Genomic DNA, 19777 nt, shown 5'->3' on the forward strand with positions numbered 1-19777 from the left:
CCATGATGTGGAGATGTTGGCATTGGACTGGGGTGGGCACAGTAAGAAGTCTTACAACACCAGGTTAAAGTCCAACAGGTTTGTTCCGATTCACCTGAGGAAAGAGTGCGCTCCGAAAGCTAGTGATTCGAAACAAACCTGTTGGACTTTAACCTGATGTTGTAAGACTTCTTACTGTACTCACCCAGTCCAACGCCGGCATCTACTCATCTTGTAGGAAGGATGTACTGGCATTGCAGGAGGTGCAGAAGAAATTCACTAGGTTGATTCCTAAGTTGAGAGGATTGGTTAATGAGGAGGGTCTGAGTAGACTGGGGCTATACTCAATTGGAAGAATGAGGGAGGATCTTATAGAAACATATAAATTCATGAAGAGAATAGATAAGATAGAATCAGGGAGGTTGTCTCCACTGGCGGGCGAAACTAGAACTAGGGGGCATAGCCTCGCAATAAGGGGGAGCAAATCTGGACTGAGGTGAGGAAGAACTTCATCCAAAGGGTTGTGAATCCGTGGAATTTCCTGCCCAGTGAAGCAGTTGAGTTTACCTTGTTTTATGTTTTGAAGGCAAAGGTAGATAGAATTTTGAACAGTAAAGGGATTAAGGATTATGGTGTTCGGACCGATAAGTGGAGCTGAGTCCACAAAAAGATCAGCCATGATCTTATTGAATGGTGGAGCAGGCTCGAGGGGCCAGAAGGCCTACTCCTGCTCCTAGTTCTTATGTTCTTATGAGTTTGAGGAGGCATTTGGAGAAAAGACAAGAACAAGAAATGCTGTGAAGTCCTTCACAGTTGAGTTGTATGTTTATTTTTTTTAAATATAAATTTAGAGTACCCAATTCTTTTTTTTTCCAAATAAGGGGCAATTTAGCGTGGCCAATCCACCTACCCTGCACATGTTTTGGGTTGTGGGAGTGACACCCACGCAGACATGGGGAGAATGTGCAAACTCCACACGGACAGTGGCCAGGGGCTGGGATAGGACCCGGGTCTTCGGTGACATGAGGCAGCAGTGCTAACCACTGTGCCACCGTGCTGCCTGAGTAGTACGTTTATATTCACTCCAAAGACTGCGATCTGAAGAGAGTGAATATGGGATAATAGTCAAGTCAATGGCTTCAGGAAAGAATGATGTGGAGATGCCGGCGTTGGACTGGGGTGAGCACAGTAAGAAGTCTTAGAACACCAGGTTAAAGTCCAACAGGTTTGTTTCGATATCACTAGCTTTCGGAGCGCTGCTCCTTCCTCAGGTGAATGAAGAGGTATGTTCCAGAAACATATATATAGACAGATTCAAAGATGCCAGACAATGCTTGGAATGCGAGCATTAGCAGGTGATTAAATCTTTACAGATCCAGAGATGGGGTAACCCCAGGTTAAAGAGGTGTGAATTGTCTCAAGCCAGGACAGTTGGTAGGATTTCGCAGGCCAGATGGTGGGGGGTGAATGTAATGCGACATGAATCCCAGGTCCCGGTTAAGGCCACACTCATGTGTGTGGAACTTGGCTATAGGTTTCTGCTCAGCGATTCTGCGTTGCCGCGCGTCCTGAAGGCCGCCTTGGAGAACACTTACCCGGAGCTCAGAGGCTGAATGCCCTTGACTGCTGAAGTGTTCCCCGACTGGAAGGGAACATTCCTGCCTGGTGATTGGCCTGGTTTCTGGAACCTACCACTTCATTCACCTGAGGAAGGAGCAGTGCTCCGAAAGCTAGTGATTCGAAACAAACCTGGCGCCTGGCCCATTACAACAATCACCAGGCAGGAATGTTACGGCGGGGGCAGCACGGTAGCATTGTGGATAGCACAATTGCTTCACAGCTCCAGGGTCCCAGGTTCGATTCCGGCTTGGGTCACTGTCTGTGCGGAGTCTGCACATCCTCCCGAGTGTGCGTGGGTTTCCTCCGGGTGCTCCGGTTTTCTCCCACAGTCCAAAGATGTGCAGGTTAGGTGGATTGGCCATGATACATTGCCCTTTGTGTCCAAAATTGTCCTTAGTGTCGGGTGGGGTTACTGGGTTATGGGGATAGGGTGGAGGTGTTGCCCTTGGGTAGGGTGCTCTTTCCAAGAGCCGGTGCAGATTCGATTGGCCGAATGGCCTCCTTCTGCACTGTAAATTCTATGATAATCTATGAATAGGGTTAAAGTCATGTGGAGTCGATGGGCGGAATCTTACCAGAATTTGGCAATTTCTGGTAAAATTGCCCCCCCCCCTCCCACCCCACGGGACTCCCCCTCGGGCCTGCCCGGGCACTGCCCTGTGGCACAATTTGGCATTGCCAGGTTGAAATGGTCAGGCTGGCACAGTGCCCACCTGGCAATGCCAACCTGTGCTGGAAACATGTCCCTCGCACCCTGCCCAGGGGTCATACTTACTTCTGCATTTCCAATGGGATCCCCGATGTGACATCACGTCGGCGAGGGGTGAATATTTAGTGAGGGGGGTTCATGTGGCTGGGGGGCTGTTAATAATATTTAAATTAATTAAAATCTATTTAAATGAGGCTCTCATCCTTTGTGTGTGTTAACTTCATGATGTCACCGGGGAGGGGCGGGGAAAATCGATAAATTCGATCTCTCCGGACAGAATTGCGTTTTCCAATTCTCTCGGCCAATCTCAAACAGGGCTAATGCTGGCTCAAAATCGTCCCCAGAGAGTTTTACAGCACAAAAAGAGGCCCTTCGGCCCACCATGTCTGTGCCATCAAGCACCTACCTATTCTAATCCCATTTCCCAACACTTGGTCCGTAGCCTTGTATGCTATTCCTCATCTAAATGCTTCTTAAATGCTGTGACGATTCCCACCTCTACCACCCTTTCAGGCAGTGAGTTCCAGATTCCCACCACCCTCTGGGTGAAGAGGTTTTTCCTTAAATCCGCTCTAAATCCCCTGCCCATAACATAAAATCTATATCCCCGGGTTACTGACCCCTCTACTAAGGGGAAACTTTCCTACCTCCCTTATCTATGTCATTGGTCATTTTGTACATCTCCATCAGGATCCCCTCATTGATTCGCATTGATTGAACAAGCGAGAGCTTTTTCGCCAGAGAAGAGAGGAAGAGAGGTGACCCAATAGGACTCGTTAAAATTCTGAAGGGGTTCATGTGGAGAAAATGTGACCACTTTGGGGGGAAAGACTAAGGTGCACACACAGAAATAAGCCAGTCACTAATAACTCCAATTGCTTCAGTTGTGTTGGGGGAAATTGGAGTCACTGTTGCCATTTTGACAAGAAAAGCAATGTCACCAAGTGATGCATTTTAGAAAATAACCATCGCTGGCTGGGCTGTTGAGTGGGAACATAACCAAGCTCAACACCACTCGCTCCCATAGCCAAATAGTAATTGGCCACTTATTCTCCAGACTCCCATGATGGAGAATAACTATTTGAGTAAGCATTGAGTAAGTACTTCTGCTGCCTGGGAAACGGGGGTCAATTTTCCTATTGGTCACCAGGGATGAGGGGGGGGGGGAGCAGCATTGTGTGACAAGAGTTAAGTGGGTTGTCGCTGATTGTTGTGCTTTTATTTGCAACAGTGGTCTCCAGAAATTAACTTTGTCCCTCACTGTTTCTTGTGCAGATCTGGGAAGTGAGATTCAAGTCCAGTCAAGGATTTCAGGTCCGCGTGGAACTGATAGCATTTAACGGGTTGGCTTTGCAGACGAATGAAGGTGGTTTACTGAAATGTGCGCCTCCCAATGAATTCAGCTTGTTTCTCTTGGAATACCAGCATAATGGATCCTGGATTTTCAAGTCCATAGTGCTTGGAACTTACCTTGAGAAGAATATTGATGGGGTTCGCTGCACACAGAAGGAGACAAACAGATCCCAGCAATGGATCCCTCATCTTGCCATTCATCCCCAAGTTGTACTATACCACCCTCAGTCGAAGACCTATGTACGTATGCACTGTAGTGAGGACAATGGCTTTGCTGAGGCCCCAGCTCCTTTCTCAGAGGAATGTATTTTCTTGATTCATTTTGACAATGGAAAGTATCACCTCCAAACAAGTGACTGTCGCTACTTGTCCGTTAAAAATCAGCTGCTGAGCAAACGTTCGAAGCAGACGGCCTTCATTGTGCACTTGAAGGCCGGCTACAAGGCCACCTTTTCTGCTGGAAAGCGAGGGGTCTTGTATCCTCACTCGAGAACTGGCCTGTTGTCCATCGGGATGCATCCATCAGATATGCAAGATATCTTCATCATCAAGAGGAGCAAGCCTTGGATCACACTGAAGACTAAGTCACAGAAATATGTGGCAATTAATTATGGTGAGGAAAACTAGCAGGTTCACTCCATGCACTGTGTGGTTGAGTTTTTTTATTTATTCTACCAATTGCCGAATAATGGTTTGTTGGGATATTTACCCATGAGCCAATGAGTTAAAAGTTCAAGATCCACCCCAGGCTAGGAGTGAACAATCTATGATGGCACTGCAGTGTTTTATTGAGGGAATGCTACACTGCCAGAGAAGCTAAACATATTTACATCACAGAAACAGGTCACATGGCCCAATTGGTTGATGCCACTGTTTATGCTACCCATGAGCCTCCTCCCACCTTATTTTATCCAATCTTATCCGCTGTTATTGATAAACCAAAACCAGTTCTAGCAAATTTATGTGGCACACTTGGTAGGGCAGTGTGTACATGGATCCTCTGGCTAAGATTCCACCTGAAACAATTCCAGTTTCGCTTTTGGTGTGGGCTCCTACCCTGCACAAATGGCAGGGGCATTTGCTGGTGCAACCAGTCGCTGCCTTTTCAGATGCTTTTGACTGATTAAGCAGTGAAGGTGTCAGGAGGTGTCGGGGCACAGGCCCCCATAAAACCATATTCTAGCAGGAGTCAAAAAACCCCAGGAGAGAGAGGAGTTGGAAATTGCACAGATCAAGTGAAAGATGCACAACAGGGTTTGGTTTGGCTGAGCAATTCTTCGATGTAGATCTGGAGATGTAAACGAGACAGGCAGAGGGACATCCATTGCCCATATCTCGTTAACCTGTGGGCAGCTGTCGCTGTGAGACAACGCTACTGGTACTGGGCTAGTAGGTGCCTAACCTGGAAAGGGGTGCAAGCAAGGAGTCCGAGGCAGCTGAATAAGGGCATAAGCTGTGGGTATGCACAAAGCACTGGCATGGAAAGATAAGTGGTGCTGGGAGTCTCAAACAAGTCACCAAGAATGAGGAAGTGGAACCTTGTGCTCTATCTTCTGCTGCTCATTATGTTGAAGGGGCAGCAGGGTGAGACCCTTAATTGGGCACTGATCTCCCACTTAAAGAGCTTAATTGGGCTCCAGGCACATGACCCATTCAATGCTTCCCCCACTTTGCATGTAAATTTGTGGTGGGGCGAGTGTGGGTGGACAAGTGGCGTAGCACAGCAGCCTAATTTACCTGCCCGCCCGCTTGTGTTCCTGCCGACGGGTGGCCTGTAGGATCTAGCCCGAGGAACACGAAGAGACAGCTCACAGATCACAGAATTAAGTTGGACAAGTGGGTAGAGTGATGGCAGATAAAATGTAATGCAGACAAGTATATAGTTCTACACACTGATAGACAGAATAGGCAAAAAAACATGCTCCATAAATGCTGCTGAAACAGAAGGTTGATTATGAAACAAATCCTGGAGTCTGAGTAAAGAAGTGTCAATAGTTGATAAGGTTGCCAACTCAGATCGGGTATATTCCTGGCGAGATTATCACGTGACAAATCCATCTTGTAAACATACCTTATTAAAAAGAATAGAATTATTGTTATTGTGTTTACCAACTTAACTTTTAACCTGTTAAATAAGCCTGTTGAATAATCAGTAACTCTGTACAAATGAGAAACATACATTCACATAATGTCTTTCATGACCTTAGGATGTTCCAAGGCATTCCCCAGCCAAAGAGGTACGATTGTAAAGCCCGCCTTCTCAACCTTGTCCCTCGCCTGAGGTGTGGTGATCCTTAGGTTAAATCACCCCTCAAAGGGGAAAGCAGCCTATGGTCATCGGGGGCGATGGCAACATTATCTTTACACTTTATTGAAGAGTAGTCACCATTGGAAATAAAGCAGCCAATTTGCACACAGCAATATCCCACAACCAGCAATATTATAATCTGTATTGTGATGTTGGTGGAGGGACAAATATTGACCAAGATACCAGGGAAAGCTCACTCTGTCTTCTTTAAATTTATTTTTTAATTCATTAATAGGATGTAGGTGTCGCTGGCTGGACCAACATTTATTGCCCAGCCCTAATTGCCCTAGAACTGAGTGACTTGCTGGGCCATTTCAGATGGCAACTAAGAGTCAACCACATTACTGTGGGTCTGGAGTCACATGTAGGCCAGACCAGGTAAGGATGGCAGATTTCCTTCTCTAAAGGGCATTAGTGAACCAGATGGGTTTTTTTTAAATGAATGTTGCGTAGCCAATTCATTTTTTCCAATTAAGGGGTAATTTAGCGTGGCCAATCCACCTACCCTGCACATCTTTGGGTTGTGGGGGCGAAACCCACGCAGACACGGGGTGAATGTGCAAACTCCACACGGACAATGACCCAGAGCCGGGATCGAACCTGCAACCTCGGCACCATGAGGCAGCAGTGCAAACCACTGCACCACCGTGCCGCCCCCAGGTGTGTTTTTACAACTCTCGACAATGGTTTCATGGTCACCAGTAGACTTTTGATTCCAGAATTTTACTGAATTCAAATTTCACCATCTGCTGTGATGGGACTCGAACTCAGATCCCTAGAGCATTACCCTGGGTCTCTGGATTACGGGTCCAGTGACAATACCATTACGCCTTGGGGTCTTTTATAGATGGAATAGATAGGGCTTTGATTTGACGTCCCTATCATTGTACAGTCATTCTGTTTTCCTGTCACATTCTGCGTTTTACCTTTAGCACATCAAACAATACAGTGATGAACAAGCACAAGATGATGATTACTCAACTCTCTGCTGTGTTTTCCTCTGCTTCCTAGGGGTGGAGGTTTATGCTCGTTTTGAGAATTGCACTCAGCTCTCACTGTTTCAGTATGAGGTCAACCTGAATTCTGACCGTGTGAGACTAAGAACAATCAATGGGCAGCTCCTGGCACAGGTAGGTCACACAGTATTATCACATGATATTATCACATGGTGAGGTCATGCAGAGTTAAAATGCAATGAATCCTCCAGGCGTTTACCCAACCCCAGCTACAAATAAGTGGGAGAAAAGGGTCAATAAAATTATTTTAAAAGGGAATTAGATAGTTGCTGGAAAAGGATAAATATTAAATGGATTAAATATTAAATGCGACACACATAAGAGTAGGGTTAGCCAGCGTACCTTGTGTGGGGGAAGCCACTAGTGCAGGCTCGATTGACATGAGTGGCTTGTTTCTGCACCGTTACACACTCTGATTCTGACAATGATAAATTTAATGTGAGATATTTGGGCCAACATCATTTCAAAACTTCAATCCGCCCTCATTTAAAATGAATGAAGTTTAGTAAGGGATGACCTTTTTTTGTCAAGCAACTTCCTGGTGTCCCTCAGATGTTCCTGAAAACAAAGGTACAGTAAAATAGGAACAAGATAAAACATTATGTGGTATCTTGACCGAGGTTGAAAAAGAAAAATACAATTGGAAAATAAGCGTTCAGCACATTTGAAAGAAATACCACATCAACAATTATAATTCACAAAAGTTCCAGAATGCCAGAAAAAAAACGACTTTGTAGTTAGGTACAGACATAGGCAAAAACAAATAACAGCACCTTTCGCAATCTCAGGATGTCACAAAGCACATTAAAGCCAATGAGATACTTTTGAAGTGTAGTCACTGCTGCAATGTAGGAATTGTGGCAGTCAATTTCAGAATCACAGAATAATACGGTGGAGAAGAGACCCTTCGGCCCATCGAGTCTGCACCGACGCATTAATGTGCTCACAGAAAGCTCCCACATGTGGCAATGAAATAATGAGCAGGTAATCTGTTTCTAGCGATGTTGCTAGCGGGATAAATATTGGCCTGGGCACTGCGGAGAACACTCCTGTTTTTATCCAATGTAGCACCATGGGGATCTTGTCAATCCACCTGCAATGGCAGACGCAGCCTTAGTTGGACATCGCATTAGAAAGGTGGCGCCTCTGGCAGTGAAACACTCTTCTCACTACTGCACCAAAATATAACGTGGATAATGTGCTCAACTTTCCAGAATTGGACATGAATTTCTGACCTGCTGGCTCAGTGGTGCGCATACTATCCACTGGGCCAAGGACTCAGTAGGAAGGATTGCCTATAAAGCTTGCATAATCCACAATTTTATACAAACGTCACTTCAAATCACACTAAGGTGATTAATTTTCTTTTAATCATATGCCGGTAATCCTCTTCACTGGCACTATCTGTACTTATGTGCAGAGCCCAGGAGCTTTGCCTTATGCTACTTTGGCCCATGCTATTTACTTGGCCATCACGTGTGTTCAGCGCTTGCACCAAATAATGAAAGGTGAGAGAGTCAGAGATGCTCAGTGAAACTGTACCTGGTGAGGTACTCGAAAGAGGGGAGGGGAAAGAATTAGAGAGAAGCAGTAAATAAACGTGGGGTTTTCTGGGCTTCACATACCCTGAACTTCCTTAATATTCCTGCTGAGAAGAGTATTGTAATCTGAACTGAGATTGTTACAGCCCTTTGACTTCCACCAATAAATTCCAAGGTTTTCTTTTATTTTTGGAGTATGGTAGTAAACGCGAGAAAAACATTTCGGTTGAAATGTTAAAAAAATATATTCTTCTCTCGAATGTGGAAACAGCGGAGCGGGGGGGGACGTTACGGATCCCACAAATTGACACACTTGCCTTGCGCAAAATTAACATACCAGAAACAGGGCATTTAGCCTAAATGGTCTATGCTACTGTTTATTATCTGAGTGAACCTCCTCCAACTCTCCTCTTCACAAGACCCACACATTTAATAATCGGTGGTGTGATGAATATAGGAATTTCAGATGTATTGTATCATGAGTATTTGCTGCTGTAAGGGCTAAAAGCCTGGGTTAGAGTGTGTTTGACTGCTGCAGTCATGTTTTAAAAGAACCTTGATGTGAAAGGTTGGGATCCAGGGGTGTAATTAAAGCATCGTAAAAGTTTTGGGCTAATGGAGGTTTGTTCTGACTAAGGGGATTCTTTGTGGAGTTAAGTAGATTTCAACTTGGTAATATGTTTTGGCTGGGTGGAACAAAGGCATCAGACATTTTGTAGGAAAAGAGGGGCAGTGCAGTTCTGGGTGAAGCTGTGACCACAAGTCAGACAGTTTTGCTCTCACTGCAGTTCATTTAAAAGAGAATAACAGTCTTTAAAGGAGTGCAGACTACTTTCACATTCAGGCTGTGTCTCTGGCAAATTTAAATGCTGAGTTATTGTTTGCATTTTCTCTTCCTTCCTACCCATTTGTATCTCACCAATGTTCCTTAAAAGGCCAACCCACCGGAATCCTGCCTCCCCCCCCCCTCGAAATTAAGCACCTACCAGCAGGAATCTCGAACATTCACTTCCACAACTGTACCTAAGTGGCGTGCACCTAGTGAGGTAGCCTTGTTCCTGGACTTTGAAGTCAATAGACGTTGCTATTGCCTTCCTTTCACACCATCAATGAGAGATGTCGCACGCTGCATCAAGGCTGGGAGGGGTGTGACCGAGCCAGAATCCGGGGTGGGGCGGGGGTTAGTCAATGAGCAGAGTGGCAGAGTGAATGGTTGCCAAGGTACCATTTAAATATGGTGCCCTGACCAGAATAAGACCATAAGACATCGGGGCAGAAGTAGGCCATTCGGTCTTTCATGCCTGCTCCCCCTTTCAACGAGATGATGACTGATCTGGTGTGATAATCCCCAACTCCACTTTCCCGCCAATCCCCACATTCCTTGATTAAGAATCTATCTATCCCAGCCTTAACCCAGACTCTACAGTTCTTTGCCGTAAAGAATTCCACAAATTCACTGCCCTCTGAGAGAAGACATTCCTCCTCATCTCTGTCTTAAATGGGTGACACCTTACTCTGAGATTATGCCCTCTGGTCAAAGGCTCTCCAACAAGGGGAAACATCGTCTCATCATTTACCTTGTCAAGACCCCTGAGTATCCGATATGTCTCAGTAAAGTCGTCTCTCATTCTCTAAACTCCAATGAGTATCCGATATGTCTCACTAAAGTCGCCCCTCATTCTCTAAACTCCAATGAGCATAGGCCCAACCTACTCAACCTCTCCTCCTAAGAAATGTTTCCATACCCAGGTCCCCAGGATCAACCTAGTGAACCTTCTCTGAACTGCCTCCAATGCCAGTATATCTTTCCTTAGGTAAGGGACCCAAAACTGTTCACAGTATTGCAGACATTGGAGCCTGGGCTAATGGCGGGACAGGCCACATCCTGCCCACCCTGTTATAAGATTTGATGGGTTACAAAATTATTGAGCTGATCTGTACAAGATCTGCTCCGCCACCTCCATTCTGCAACTGAAGTCATTCCAATCTCCACTCCTGCCACCGAACTTAATCTCCAGAATGAAAAATCCTGTTGTCTCTCCACAGGTGTAGGCCAACCGGCTGAGTTTTCCGAGGAATTTTCTATTTTTATTTATAATCTCTAACTTTTTATCTTAAAAGAGAGAGAAGGCTGATGTTCAAATGTGAAAGACAGCCAAAATGCTGTCACTGAAGTAATACAGCAATTGAATAAGTTCAAAATAGATGAAGAGGAGATACTGAAAGGGTTTATTGTGCTCAGAGTAGAAATGCCACCTGGGCAGATGGGATTGATGAGGGAATTTAGGGTGGAAATTGCAGAGGCTGTGGCCACAATGTTCCAACCCCCTCAATGTGGGGTTCAATGTGGGTCAATGCTTCCTTGTGGAAGTGGTATCGGAGGACTGGGGGATTGCAAATGTTACATCCCCAATCAAACAAAGGGACAAGGATAAACCTGCCAATTACAGGGAGGTCAGACCAACGTCGGAAGTGGGAAACGTTTCAAGACATAATCTGGGCAAAATTATCTTGCATTTGGGAAAACGTGGATTAATAATTGAAATCCAACACAAACGACTTGATTGAGTTCTTTGATGAAATAATGGAGAAAGTGTGTCAGGATCGTCGGTGCGGTTGTGCATTTTTATACTTTTAAAATGTGTTTAATAAAGAATCGCCTAATAGATTTATGAGGAAAATTGAAGATTAAAGGGACAGAGGGTGTGTAAATACAAAATTGTCTCGAGGGACATAAAGCAGAGTTATTTTCAAGACTGAAGAGAAATATGTAATGATGACCCCAGGGGTCAGTGATAGAAGTATTGTTCTTTTCGAGATAAACTAATAACCTCAATTTGGATCTTTAAGCTATAAACTCAAAATTTGCAGATGAAGCAGAACCCCTGAGCAGTGAGGCAGGTGACAATATGTTCAGGGGGACACAGACAGACTGGTGAAATGTGCGGACAGATGGAAGATAACACAGAAAGTGTGAAGTGATTTTGTCTTTGTAGGAAAAATGATCGAGGCAATGTAAGCCAAATGGTAAAGAAGGTAAAGGCACGGTCAGAGGGTTTGAACACACATCTTTGAAGGTGGCAGGACAAGTTGGGAAGTTGGTTAAAAGATAGATTCCGGGATCAAGAGAGACATTGTGTAGAAAAAGAAGGACGGATGTGTGCTCAACATTTGTCGAACACTGGTTAACCCCATGCTGAAGTATGCCGACCAATTCTCAGCTTCACAATTTAGGTAGGAAATGAAAGCCTTCGAGAAGGTGGAGAGGAAATTTATTAGAATGTTTCGAAAGATGAATAAAGGAGCTGGATTTATTTTCCTGGTTGCAGAGATGGTTAAGGGGAGATTAGTTAGAAATGGTCAAAATCTCACAGCATATTGGTAAAGAAAACAAGAAGAAACAGCTTCAGGAGCAGAACATTCTGGAAGCAGAGGAAATTGATTTAAAGTGATTGGAAGAAGAATCCAAGGTGGCATGTGAGAATGGTTTTTCATTTATTCATATTTATTTATATGAAAGTGTTCTCCTGTAAGGTTGATGAAAGCAGACATAATAAAGGAATTGCAAAATTAAGGGCCTCGACTGGCGTTGGGACGGGAAATCCGTCCATACCTGCCCGACCCGGATTTAATCGGGGCAGGAGCGGGAAGGTGTCGGGGTGCCCACCCAGCACCCTTCCACCTGATTAAATGGCCCCTGCCTCCAAACCTGCCTTGGAGCAGGATATTGAGCTTCATTGTTTCTTTCCATCTAATCTATTGCAACACTTTCACATTTAAAACAGCTCAAGAGGGCAGCCTTTGAGCCTTCTAAATTCAAGAGACCCCAAAGCACATTTATATAACCTGTCTTTATAATTTAACCCTATAAGCTCCATGGAGAGGGGGTTATCGTGGGGGGCAGGGGTATGGGACTAGAATTTACCAACCACATTGCCAATGTTAGTTTAATTGAGAGAATGATGGTGAGACTGAAAAAATTAGGTTGAAATTTTCAATAATGGCGGGGCTATAAGTGAATTTGGATAATCTGCTGGCAATATACCATCCTCATGTCCCTTTCCACTGAAAAACAGACGGTCAATTCAATACAACATTCTTTACCTGACTTAACCAGCTCGAACATTCCTCCTGTGTTAAATCTGTGGCTTGTGGTTTAGCTTGACTGGACTTTTCTGAAACCCCTCACTCCCTCCCTTGATTTATGGCAATATTCACATTGAAAGGCAATTTTTTTTTAGTCATTTCTTGGAGTCCAATTGCACCACCCACACCCGCCACTAAGACTAAATCCTGAGGAGCTTCTCCCATTGAATCATCAGATCCACAACAACACCCATGACTTGCATTCATATAGCACCTTTAAAGTCGTAAATCGCTCTAGGGTGCTTCACAGGTGTGTTATCAACCAGAATTTGGCAACGGGCAAAATTAGGAGATGTGAGGGCACATGACCAAAAGGATGGAAGCAGCTTAAATGAGGAGATAAAGTTAGAATGGTTTATGGAGGGAATTTGCGCTGAGGGTCTAGGCAGCTGAAGACGTGGCCTACAATATAGTGGAGCAATGAAACAGGGGTGCACAAGAGGCCAGAATTTAGTGAATGCTGAGATCTCAAGGGTTGTAGTGCTGGAGGAGTTTACAGAATGGGGAGGGTGAGGGCTTGGAGGGATTTGAATATGAGGATTAAAACGTTAAAATCAAAGCATTGCCAGGCCGGGATCCAACGTAGGCCAGAGAGCACAGGCATGATGAGTGAATGAGTTTTGGTGTGGATGAGAAGATCTGCAGCAGAGTTATGGCTGAGCTGAAGCTGACTGCAGGGTGAGAGGTTTGAGAGGCCCTGATTATGCAGTCTAAATGGGGTACCCGCCAAGCTGTTGGTGAGTTCATGATAGGGCAATGGAAAAAAGTAGAAATTCACCCCCTCACAGGCCCATGGTTTATTAAATTGGCAATAAAAACCGACTTTAATGATGCTTAAATACAAATATCTGCCAGCTTTCTCTAACCTGACTTTTTGAATAGCGGAGACAAGCTGCCATTTTGGCTGATGGGCAAGACATTGAGGAGACCACTTACTTCACCGTGAGATGGTGTCAAGGCAAAGTAACGTTACAAGCTGCTAACAAACAATACCTGACAATGAAACCCATTGGACAGATCGTAGCCAATGCCCAGCAGGCAGGTAAGGGAGACCTAAACAAAAACTTTTCCTGAAAATTAGAAGAGGCTATTTTAGGATGGAAATTAGGAAAGACCTTTTCACACAAACGGTACTGGACATCTGGAATACTATCCCCCCAAAAAAGGGCATAGATCCTGGGAAAAGGTGGACAGATGTTTGCTGCATAGGTTATCTAGAGATATGGAGCAAAGGTGGGAAATGGATTGAGATACAGATCACCATTTCTAGAAAATAATTGCCCCTCCCTATACTATAAGTAGCCCTTTTGGAGATTGTAGAAAATGGTGGTCGCTGTGCATAGTACAGAGAATAGCAGATCCTGGGGGTCTAATCTCGTGAATAGAAGCCCCTGTATATGTTACAGGGAATAGCAGAATCTGTGTATGTTATAGGGAATAGCAGCCCATGTGTATAGTATAGGGAATAGGAACCCCTGTGTATGTCATAGAGAATAGCGACCCCTGTGGGGAGGTAGTGGTATTGTCACTGGACTAGTAAACCAGAAACCCAGAGCAAATTTCTGGGACCCAGGTTCAAATTCAACCACTGCAGATGGTGAAGTTTGAATTCAGTAAAACTCTGGAACAAGGAATCTAATGATGACCTTAAAGTGATTATTGTAAAAACCCATCTGGTTCACCCATTTCCTTTAGAGAAGGAAATCTGCCGTCCGTACCTGGTCTGGCCTACATGTGGCTCCAGACCCCCACAGCACCATCAAGGGCAAAAAGCAATAAATGCTGCACAGCCTGTGATGCCCAGAGACCATGAACATATTTTATAGAGAATACATGTGTATTTTAGAGGGAATAGCTACCTCCATATCTTTAATAGAGAATAGGGGTCCCGGGATATTTTATAGGGAATAGCAGCCCTGTGTATGATATTGGGAACAGCAATGTCTATGTATGTTGTGATGTGGGGATGCCGGCGTTGGACTGGGGTGAGCACAGTACGAAGTCTTACAACACCAGGTTAAAGTCCAACAGGTTTGTTTCGATGTCACTAGCTTTCGGAGCGTAGCTCCTTCCTCAGGTGAATGAAGAGGTCTGTTCCAGAAACACATATATAGACAAATTCAAAGATGCCAAACAATGCTAGGAATGCGAGCATTAGCAGGTGATTAAATCTTTACAGATCCAGAGATGGGGTAACCCCAGGTTAAAGAGGTGTGAATTGTATCAAGCCAGGACAGTTGGTAGGATTTTGCAGGCCAGATGGTGGGGGATGAATGTAATGTGACATGAATCCCAGGTCCCGGTTGAGGCTGCACTCATGTGTGCGGAACTTGGCTATAAGTTTCTGCTCGGCGATTCTGCGTTGTCGCGGGTCCTGAAGGCCGCCTTGGAGAACGCTTACCCGGAGATCAGAGGCTGAATGCCCTTGACTGCTGAAGTGTTCCCCGACTGGAAGGGAACATTCCTGCCTGGTGATTGTTGCGCGATGTCCGTTCATTCGTTGTCGCAGCGTCTGCATGGTCTCGCCAATGTACCACGCTTCGGGACATCCTTTCCTGCAGCGTATGAGGTAGACAACGTTGGCCGAGTCGCATGAGTATGTACCGCGTACCTGGTGGGTGGTGTTCTCACGTGTAATAGTGGTATCCATGTCGATGATCTGGCACGTCTTGCAGAGATTGCCATGACAGGGTTGTGTGGTGTCGTGGTCACTGTTCTGAAGACTGGGTAGTTTGCTGCAAACAATGGTTCGTTTGAGGTTGCGCGGTTGTTTGAAGGCAAGTAGTGGGAGTGTGGGGATGACCTTGGCCAGATGTTCATCGTCATCAATGACGTGTTGAAGGCTGTGAAGAAGATGATGTAGTTTCTCCGCTCCGGGGAAGTACTGGACGACGAAGGGTATTCTGTCGGTTGTGTCCCATGTTTGTCTTCTGAGGAGGTCGGTCCGGTTTTTCGCTGTGGCGCGTTGGAACTGTCGATCGATGAGTCGAGTGCCATATCCCGTTCGTACGAGGGCATCTTTCAACGTCTGTAGATGTCTGTTACGCTCCTCCTCGTCTGAGCAGATCCTGTGTATACGGAGCGCTTGTCCATAGGGGATGGCTTCTTTAATGTGTTTAGGGTGGAAGCTGGAGAAGTGGAGCATCATGAGGTTATCCGTGGGTTTGCGGTAAAGCGAAGTGCTGAGGTGACCGTCCTTGATGGAGACGAGTGTGTCCAAGAATGCAACTGATTTTGGAGAGTAGTCCATGGTGAATCTGATGGTTGGATGGAACTTATTAATGTCATCGTGTAGTCGTTTCAGTGATTCTTCGCCGTGGGTCCAAAGGAAAAAAATGTCATCGATGTATCTGGTGTATAACATCGGTTGAAGGTCCTGTGCGGTGAGTAGGTCCTGTTCAAACTTGTGCATGAAGATGTTGGCGTATTGGGGTGCGAATTTGGTCCCCATGGCTGTTCCGTGCGTCTGGATGAAGAACTTGTTGTCGAAGGTGAAGACGTTGTGATCCAGAATGAAGCGGATGAGTTGCAGAATTGCATCTGGAGATTGGCAGTTGTCGGTGTTGAGTACTGAGGCTGTTGCAGCAATGCCGTCATCATGGGGGATGCTGGTGTAGAGTGCCGAGACGTCCATTGTGACGAGGAATGTTCCTGGTTCAACTGGTCCATGGGTGCTGAGTTTCTGTAGGAAATCCGTCGTGTCGCGACAGAAGCTGGGTGTACCTTGTACGATGGGTTTCAAGATGCCCTCGATGTAGCCAGAGAGGTTCTCACACAGGGTCCCATTGCCTGAAACGATAGGGCGGCCTGGTGTGTTGGCCTTATGTATTTTCGGGAGGCAGTTGAGATCTCCAATGCGGGGAGTACGTGGGATGAGAGCACGTAGGGTGCTCTGAAGATCTGGATCCAAGGTCTTGATCAGTCTGTTAAGTTGGCGGATGTGTTCCTTGGTCGGATCTGCGGGTAACTGTCTGTAGTGTTCTTGGTTGTTCAGTTGTCGGTATACTTCTTTGCAGTAGTCCGTTCTGTTCAGTACGACAGTGGCCCCCCCTTTGTCTGCTGGTTTGATGACGATGCTGTGGTTGGTCTTGAGAGCGCGGATGGCATTGCGTTGTGCTTGGGTGACGTTCGGGGCTGTCTTGTGAATGCGACTGATGAATCTGGCATTGACGCGACTCCTGACGGCTTGAGCATACATGTCGAGTCTAAGGCAGCGGCCTTCCGGAGGGGTCCAATTCGACTCTTTCCTCTTCGGTTGCCGCACCGCAGATCTCTCGGTCTGCTGTTCCGGTTCATTGGTAGTCTGCTTGGGTTCGCTGTTGGCCTCTTGGGGTCTGTGGAAGAATTCCCGGAGCCTCATTCGCCTGATGAATTCCTCCGTGTCTGCCGCGAGACTGATGGGGTCCATTTTGGTGGTGGTGCAGAAATTGAGCCCTCTGCTGAGGACTTCGATTTCGTCTGGTTGAAGGGTGTAGTCTGACAAGTTGACAATAGATTTCCCTGTATTGTTTTCTACTGTGGCACCGGGGGTGGCTTGGTTGCTGCCGGTGGTGATGCCAAGTTTCTCAAGCTTTCTGTTCTTGGTATGCATATAGGTGGCATAGTATTGTTGTCTCATCTGTTTGGCGGTGTTCCGGCGAAGAATCACTGAAACGACTACACGATGACATTAATAAGTTCCATCCAACCATCAGACTCACCATGGACTACTCTCCAAAATCAGTTGCATTCTTGGACACACTCGTCTCCATCAAGGACGGTCACCTCAGCACTTCGCTTTACCGCAAACCCACGGATAACCTCATGATGCTCCACTTCTCCAGCTTCCACCCTAAACACATTAAAGAAACAATCCCCTATGGACAAGCGCTCCGTATACACAGGATCTGCTCAGACGAGGAGGAGCGTAACAGACATCTACAGACGTTGAAAGATGCCCTCGTACGAACGGGATATGGCACTCGACTCATCGATCGACAGTTCCAACGCGCCACAGCGAAAAACCGGACCGACCTCCTCAGAAGACAAACATGGGACACAACCGACAGAATACCCTTCGTCGTCCAGTACTTCCCCGGAGCGGAGAAACTACGTCATCTTCTTCACAGCCTTCAACACGTCATTGATGACGATGAACATCTTGCCAAGGTCATCCCCACACCCCCACTACTTGCCTTCAAACAACCGCGCAACCTCAAACGAACCATTGTTTGCAGCAAACTACCCAGTCTTCAGAACAGTGACCACGACACCACACAACCCTGTCATGGCAATCTCTGCAAGACGTGCCAGATCATCGACATGGATACCACTATTACACGTGAGAACACCACCCACCAGGTACGCGGTACATACTCATGCGACTCGGCCAACGTTGTCTACCTCATACGCTGCAGGAAAGGATGTCCCGAAGCGTGGTACATTGGCGAGACCATGCAGACGCTGCGACAACGAATGAACGGACATCGCGCAACAATCACCAGGCAGGAATGTTCCCTTCCAGTCGGGGAACACTTCAGCAGTCAAGGGCATTCAGCCTCTGATCTCCGGGTAAGCGTTCTCCAAGGCGGCCTTCAGGACCCGCGACAACGCAGAATCGCCGAGCAGAAACTTATAGCCAAGTTCCGCACACATGAGTGCGGCCTCAACCGGGACCTGGGATTCATGTCACATTACATTCATCCCCCACCATCTGGCCTGCAAAATCCTACCAACTGTCCTGGCTTGACACAATTCACACCTCTTTAACCTGGGGTTACCCCATCTCTGGATCTGTAAAGATTTAATCACCTGCTAATGGTCGCATTCCTAGCATTGTTTGGCATTTTTGAATTTGTCTATATATGTGTTTCTGGAACAGACCTCTTCATTCACCTGAGGAAGGAGCAGCGCTCCGAAAGCTAGTGACATCGAAACAAACCTGTTGGACTTTAACCTGGTGTTGTAAGACTTCGTACTATGTATGTTGTGGGGAATAGCGGCCCCTGTGTATGTTATAGGGAATTGCAGACCTTGTTTATGTTATAGGGAATGGTGGACTCTGTGAATGTTATCGGGAATAGTGGCCCCTGTGTATGTTATAGGGAATAGTGGCCCCTGTGTGTGTTATAGGGAATTGCAGACCTTGTTTATGTTACAGGGAGTGGTGGTCTCTGTGAATGTTATAGGGAATAGGGCCCCTGTGTATGTTATAGGGAATAGTGGCCCCTGTGTATGTTATAGGGAATAGTGGCCCCTGGGTATGTTATAGGGAATAGTGGCCCCTGGGTATGTTATAGGGAATTGCAGATCTTGTTTATGTTATAGGGAGTGGTGGTCTCTGTGAATGTTATAGGGAGTAGGGCCCCTGTGTATGTTATAGGGAATAGGGCCCCTGTGTATGTTATAGGGAATAGGGCCCCTGTGTATGTTATAGGGAATAGTGGCCCCTGGTATGTTATAGGGAATTGCAGATCTTGTTTATGTTATAGGGAGTGGTGGTCTCTGTGAATGTTATAGGGAATAGGGCCCCTGTGTATGTTATAGGGAATAGTGGCCCCTGGGTATGTTATAGGGAATTGCAGATCTTGTTTATGTTATAGGGAGTGGTGGTCTCTGTGAATGTTATCGGGAATAGGGCCCCTGTGTATGTTATAGGGAATAGGGCCCCTGTGTATGTTATAGGGAATAGGGCCCCTGTGTATGTTATAGGGAATAGTGGCCCCTGTGTATGTCATAGGGAATTGCAGACCTTGTTTATGTTACACGGAGTGGTAGTCTCTGTGAATGTTATAGGGAATAGGGCCCCTGTGTTTGTCATAGGGAATTGCGTACCCTGTGTATGTTATAGGGAATAGCGGCTCCTGTGTATGTTATAGGGAATTGCAGACCTTGTTTATGTTATAGGGAATGGTGGTCTCTGTGAATGTTATAGGGAATAGGGCCCCTGTGTATGTTATAGGGAATAGTGGCCCCTGGGTATGTTATAGGGAATTGCAGACCTTGTTTATGTTACAGGGAGGGGTGGTCTCTGTGTATGTTATAGGGAATAGGGCCCCTGTGTATGTTATAGGGACTTGCAGACCTTGTTTATGTTATAGGCAGTGGTGGTCCCAGTGTATGTTAT

General features: G+C 46.0%; 1 protein-coding gene across 1 annotated transcript in view; it reads left to right on the top strand.

Moving 5' to 3' along the window:
* LOC140387896 (fascin-3-like) overlaps positions 1-19777 on the top strand; it is a 52553-nt gene that overhangs the window by 1250 nt on the left and 31526 nt on the right. The window contains exons 2-4 of the mRNA XM_072471184.1: positions 3584-4274; positions 6981-7099; positions 13555-13714. Coding sequence (XP_072327285.1) covers positions 3584-4274; positions 6981-7099; positions 13555-13714 — 970 coding nt within the window. The remainder of the gene's footprint in view (positions 1-3583; positions 4275-6980; positions 7100-13554; positions 13715-19777) is intronic.

The sequence above is a fragment of the Scyliorhinus torazame genome, chromosome 13 (genome assembly GCF_047496885.1).
Source record: "Scyliorhinus torazame isolate Kashiwa2021f chromosome 13, sScyTor2.1, whole genome shotgun sequence".
Taxonomy (NCBI): domain Eukaryota; kingdom Metazoa; phylum Chordata; class Chondrichthyes; order Carcharhiniformes; family Scyliorhinidae; genus Scyliorhinus; species Scyliorhinus torazame.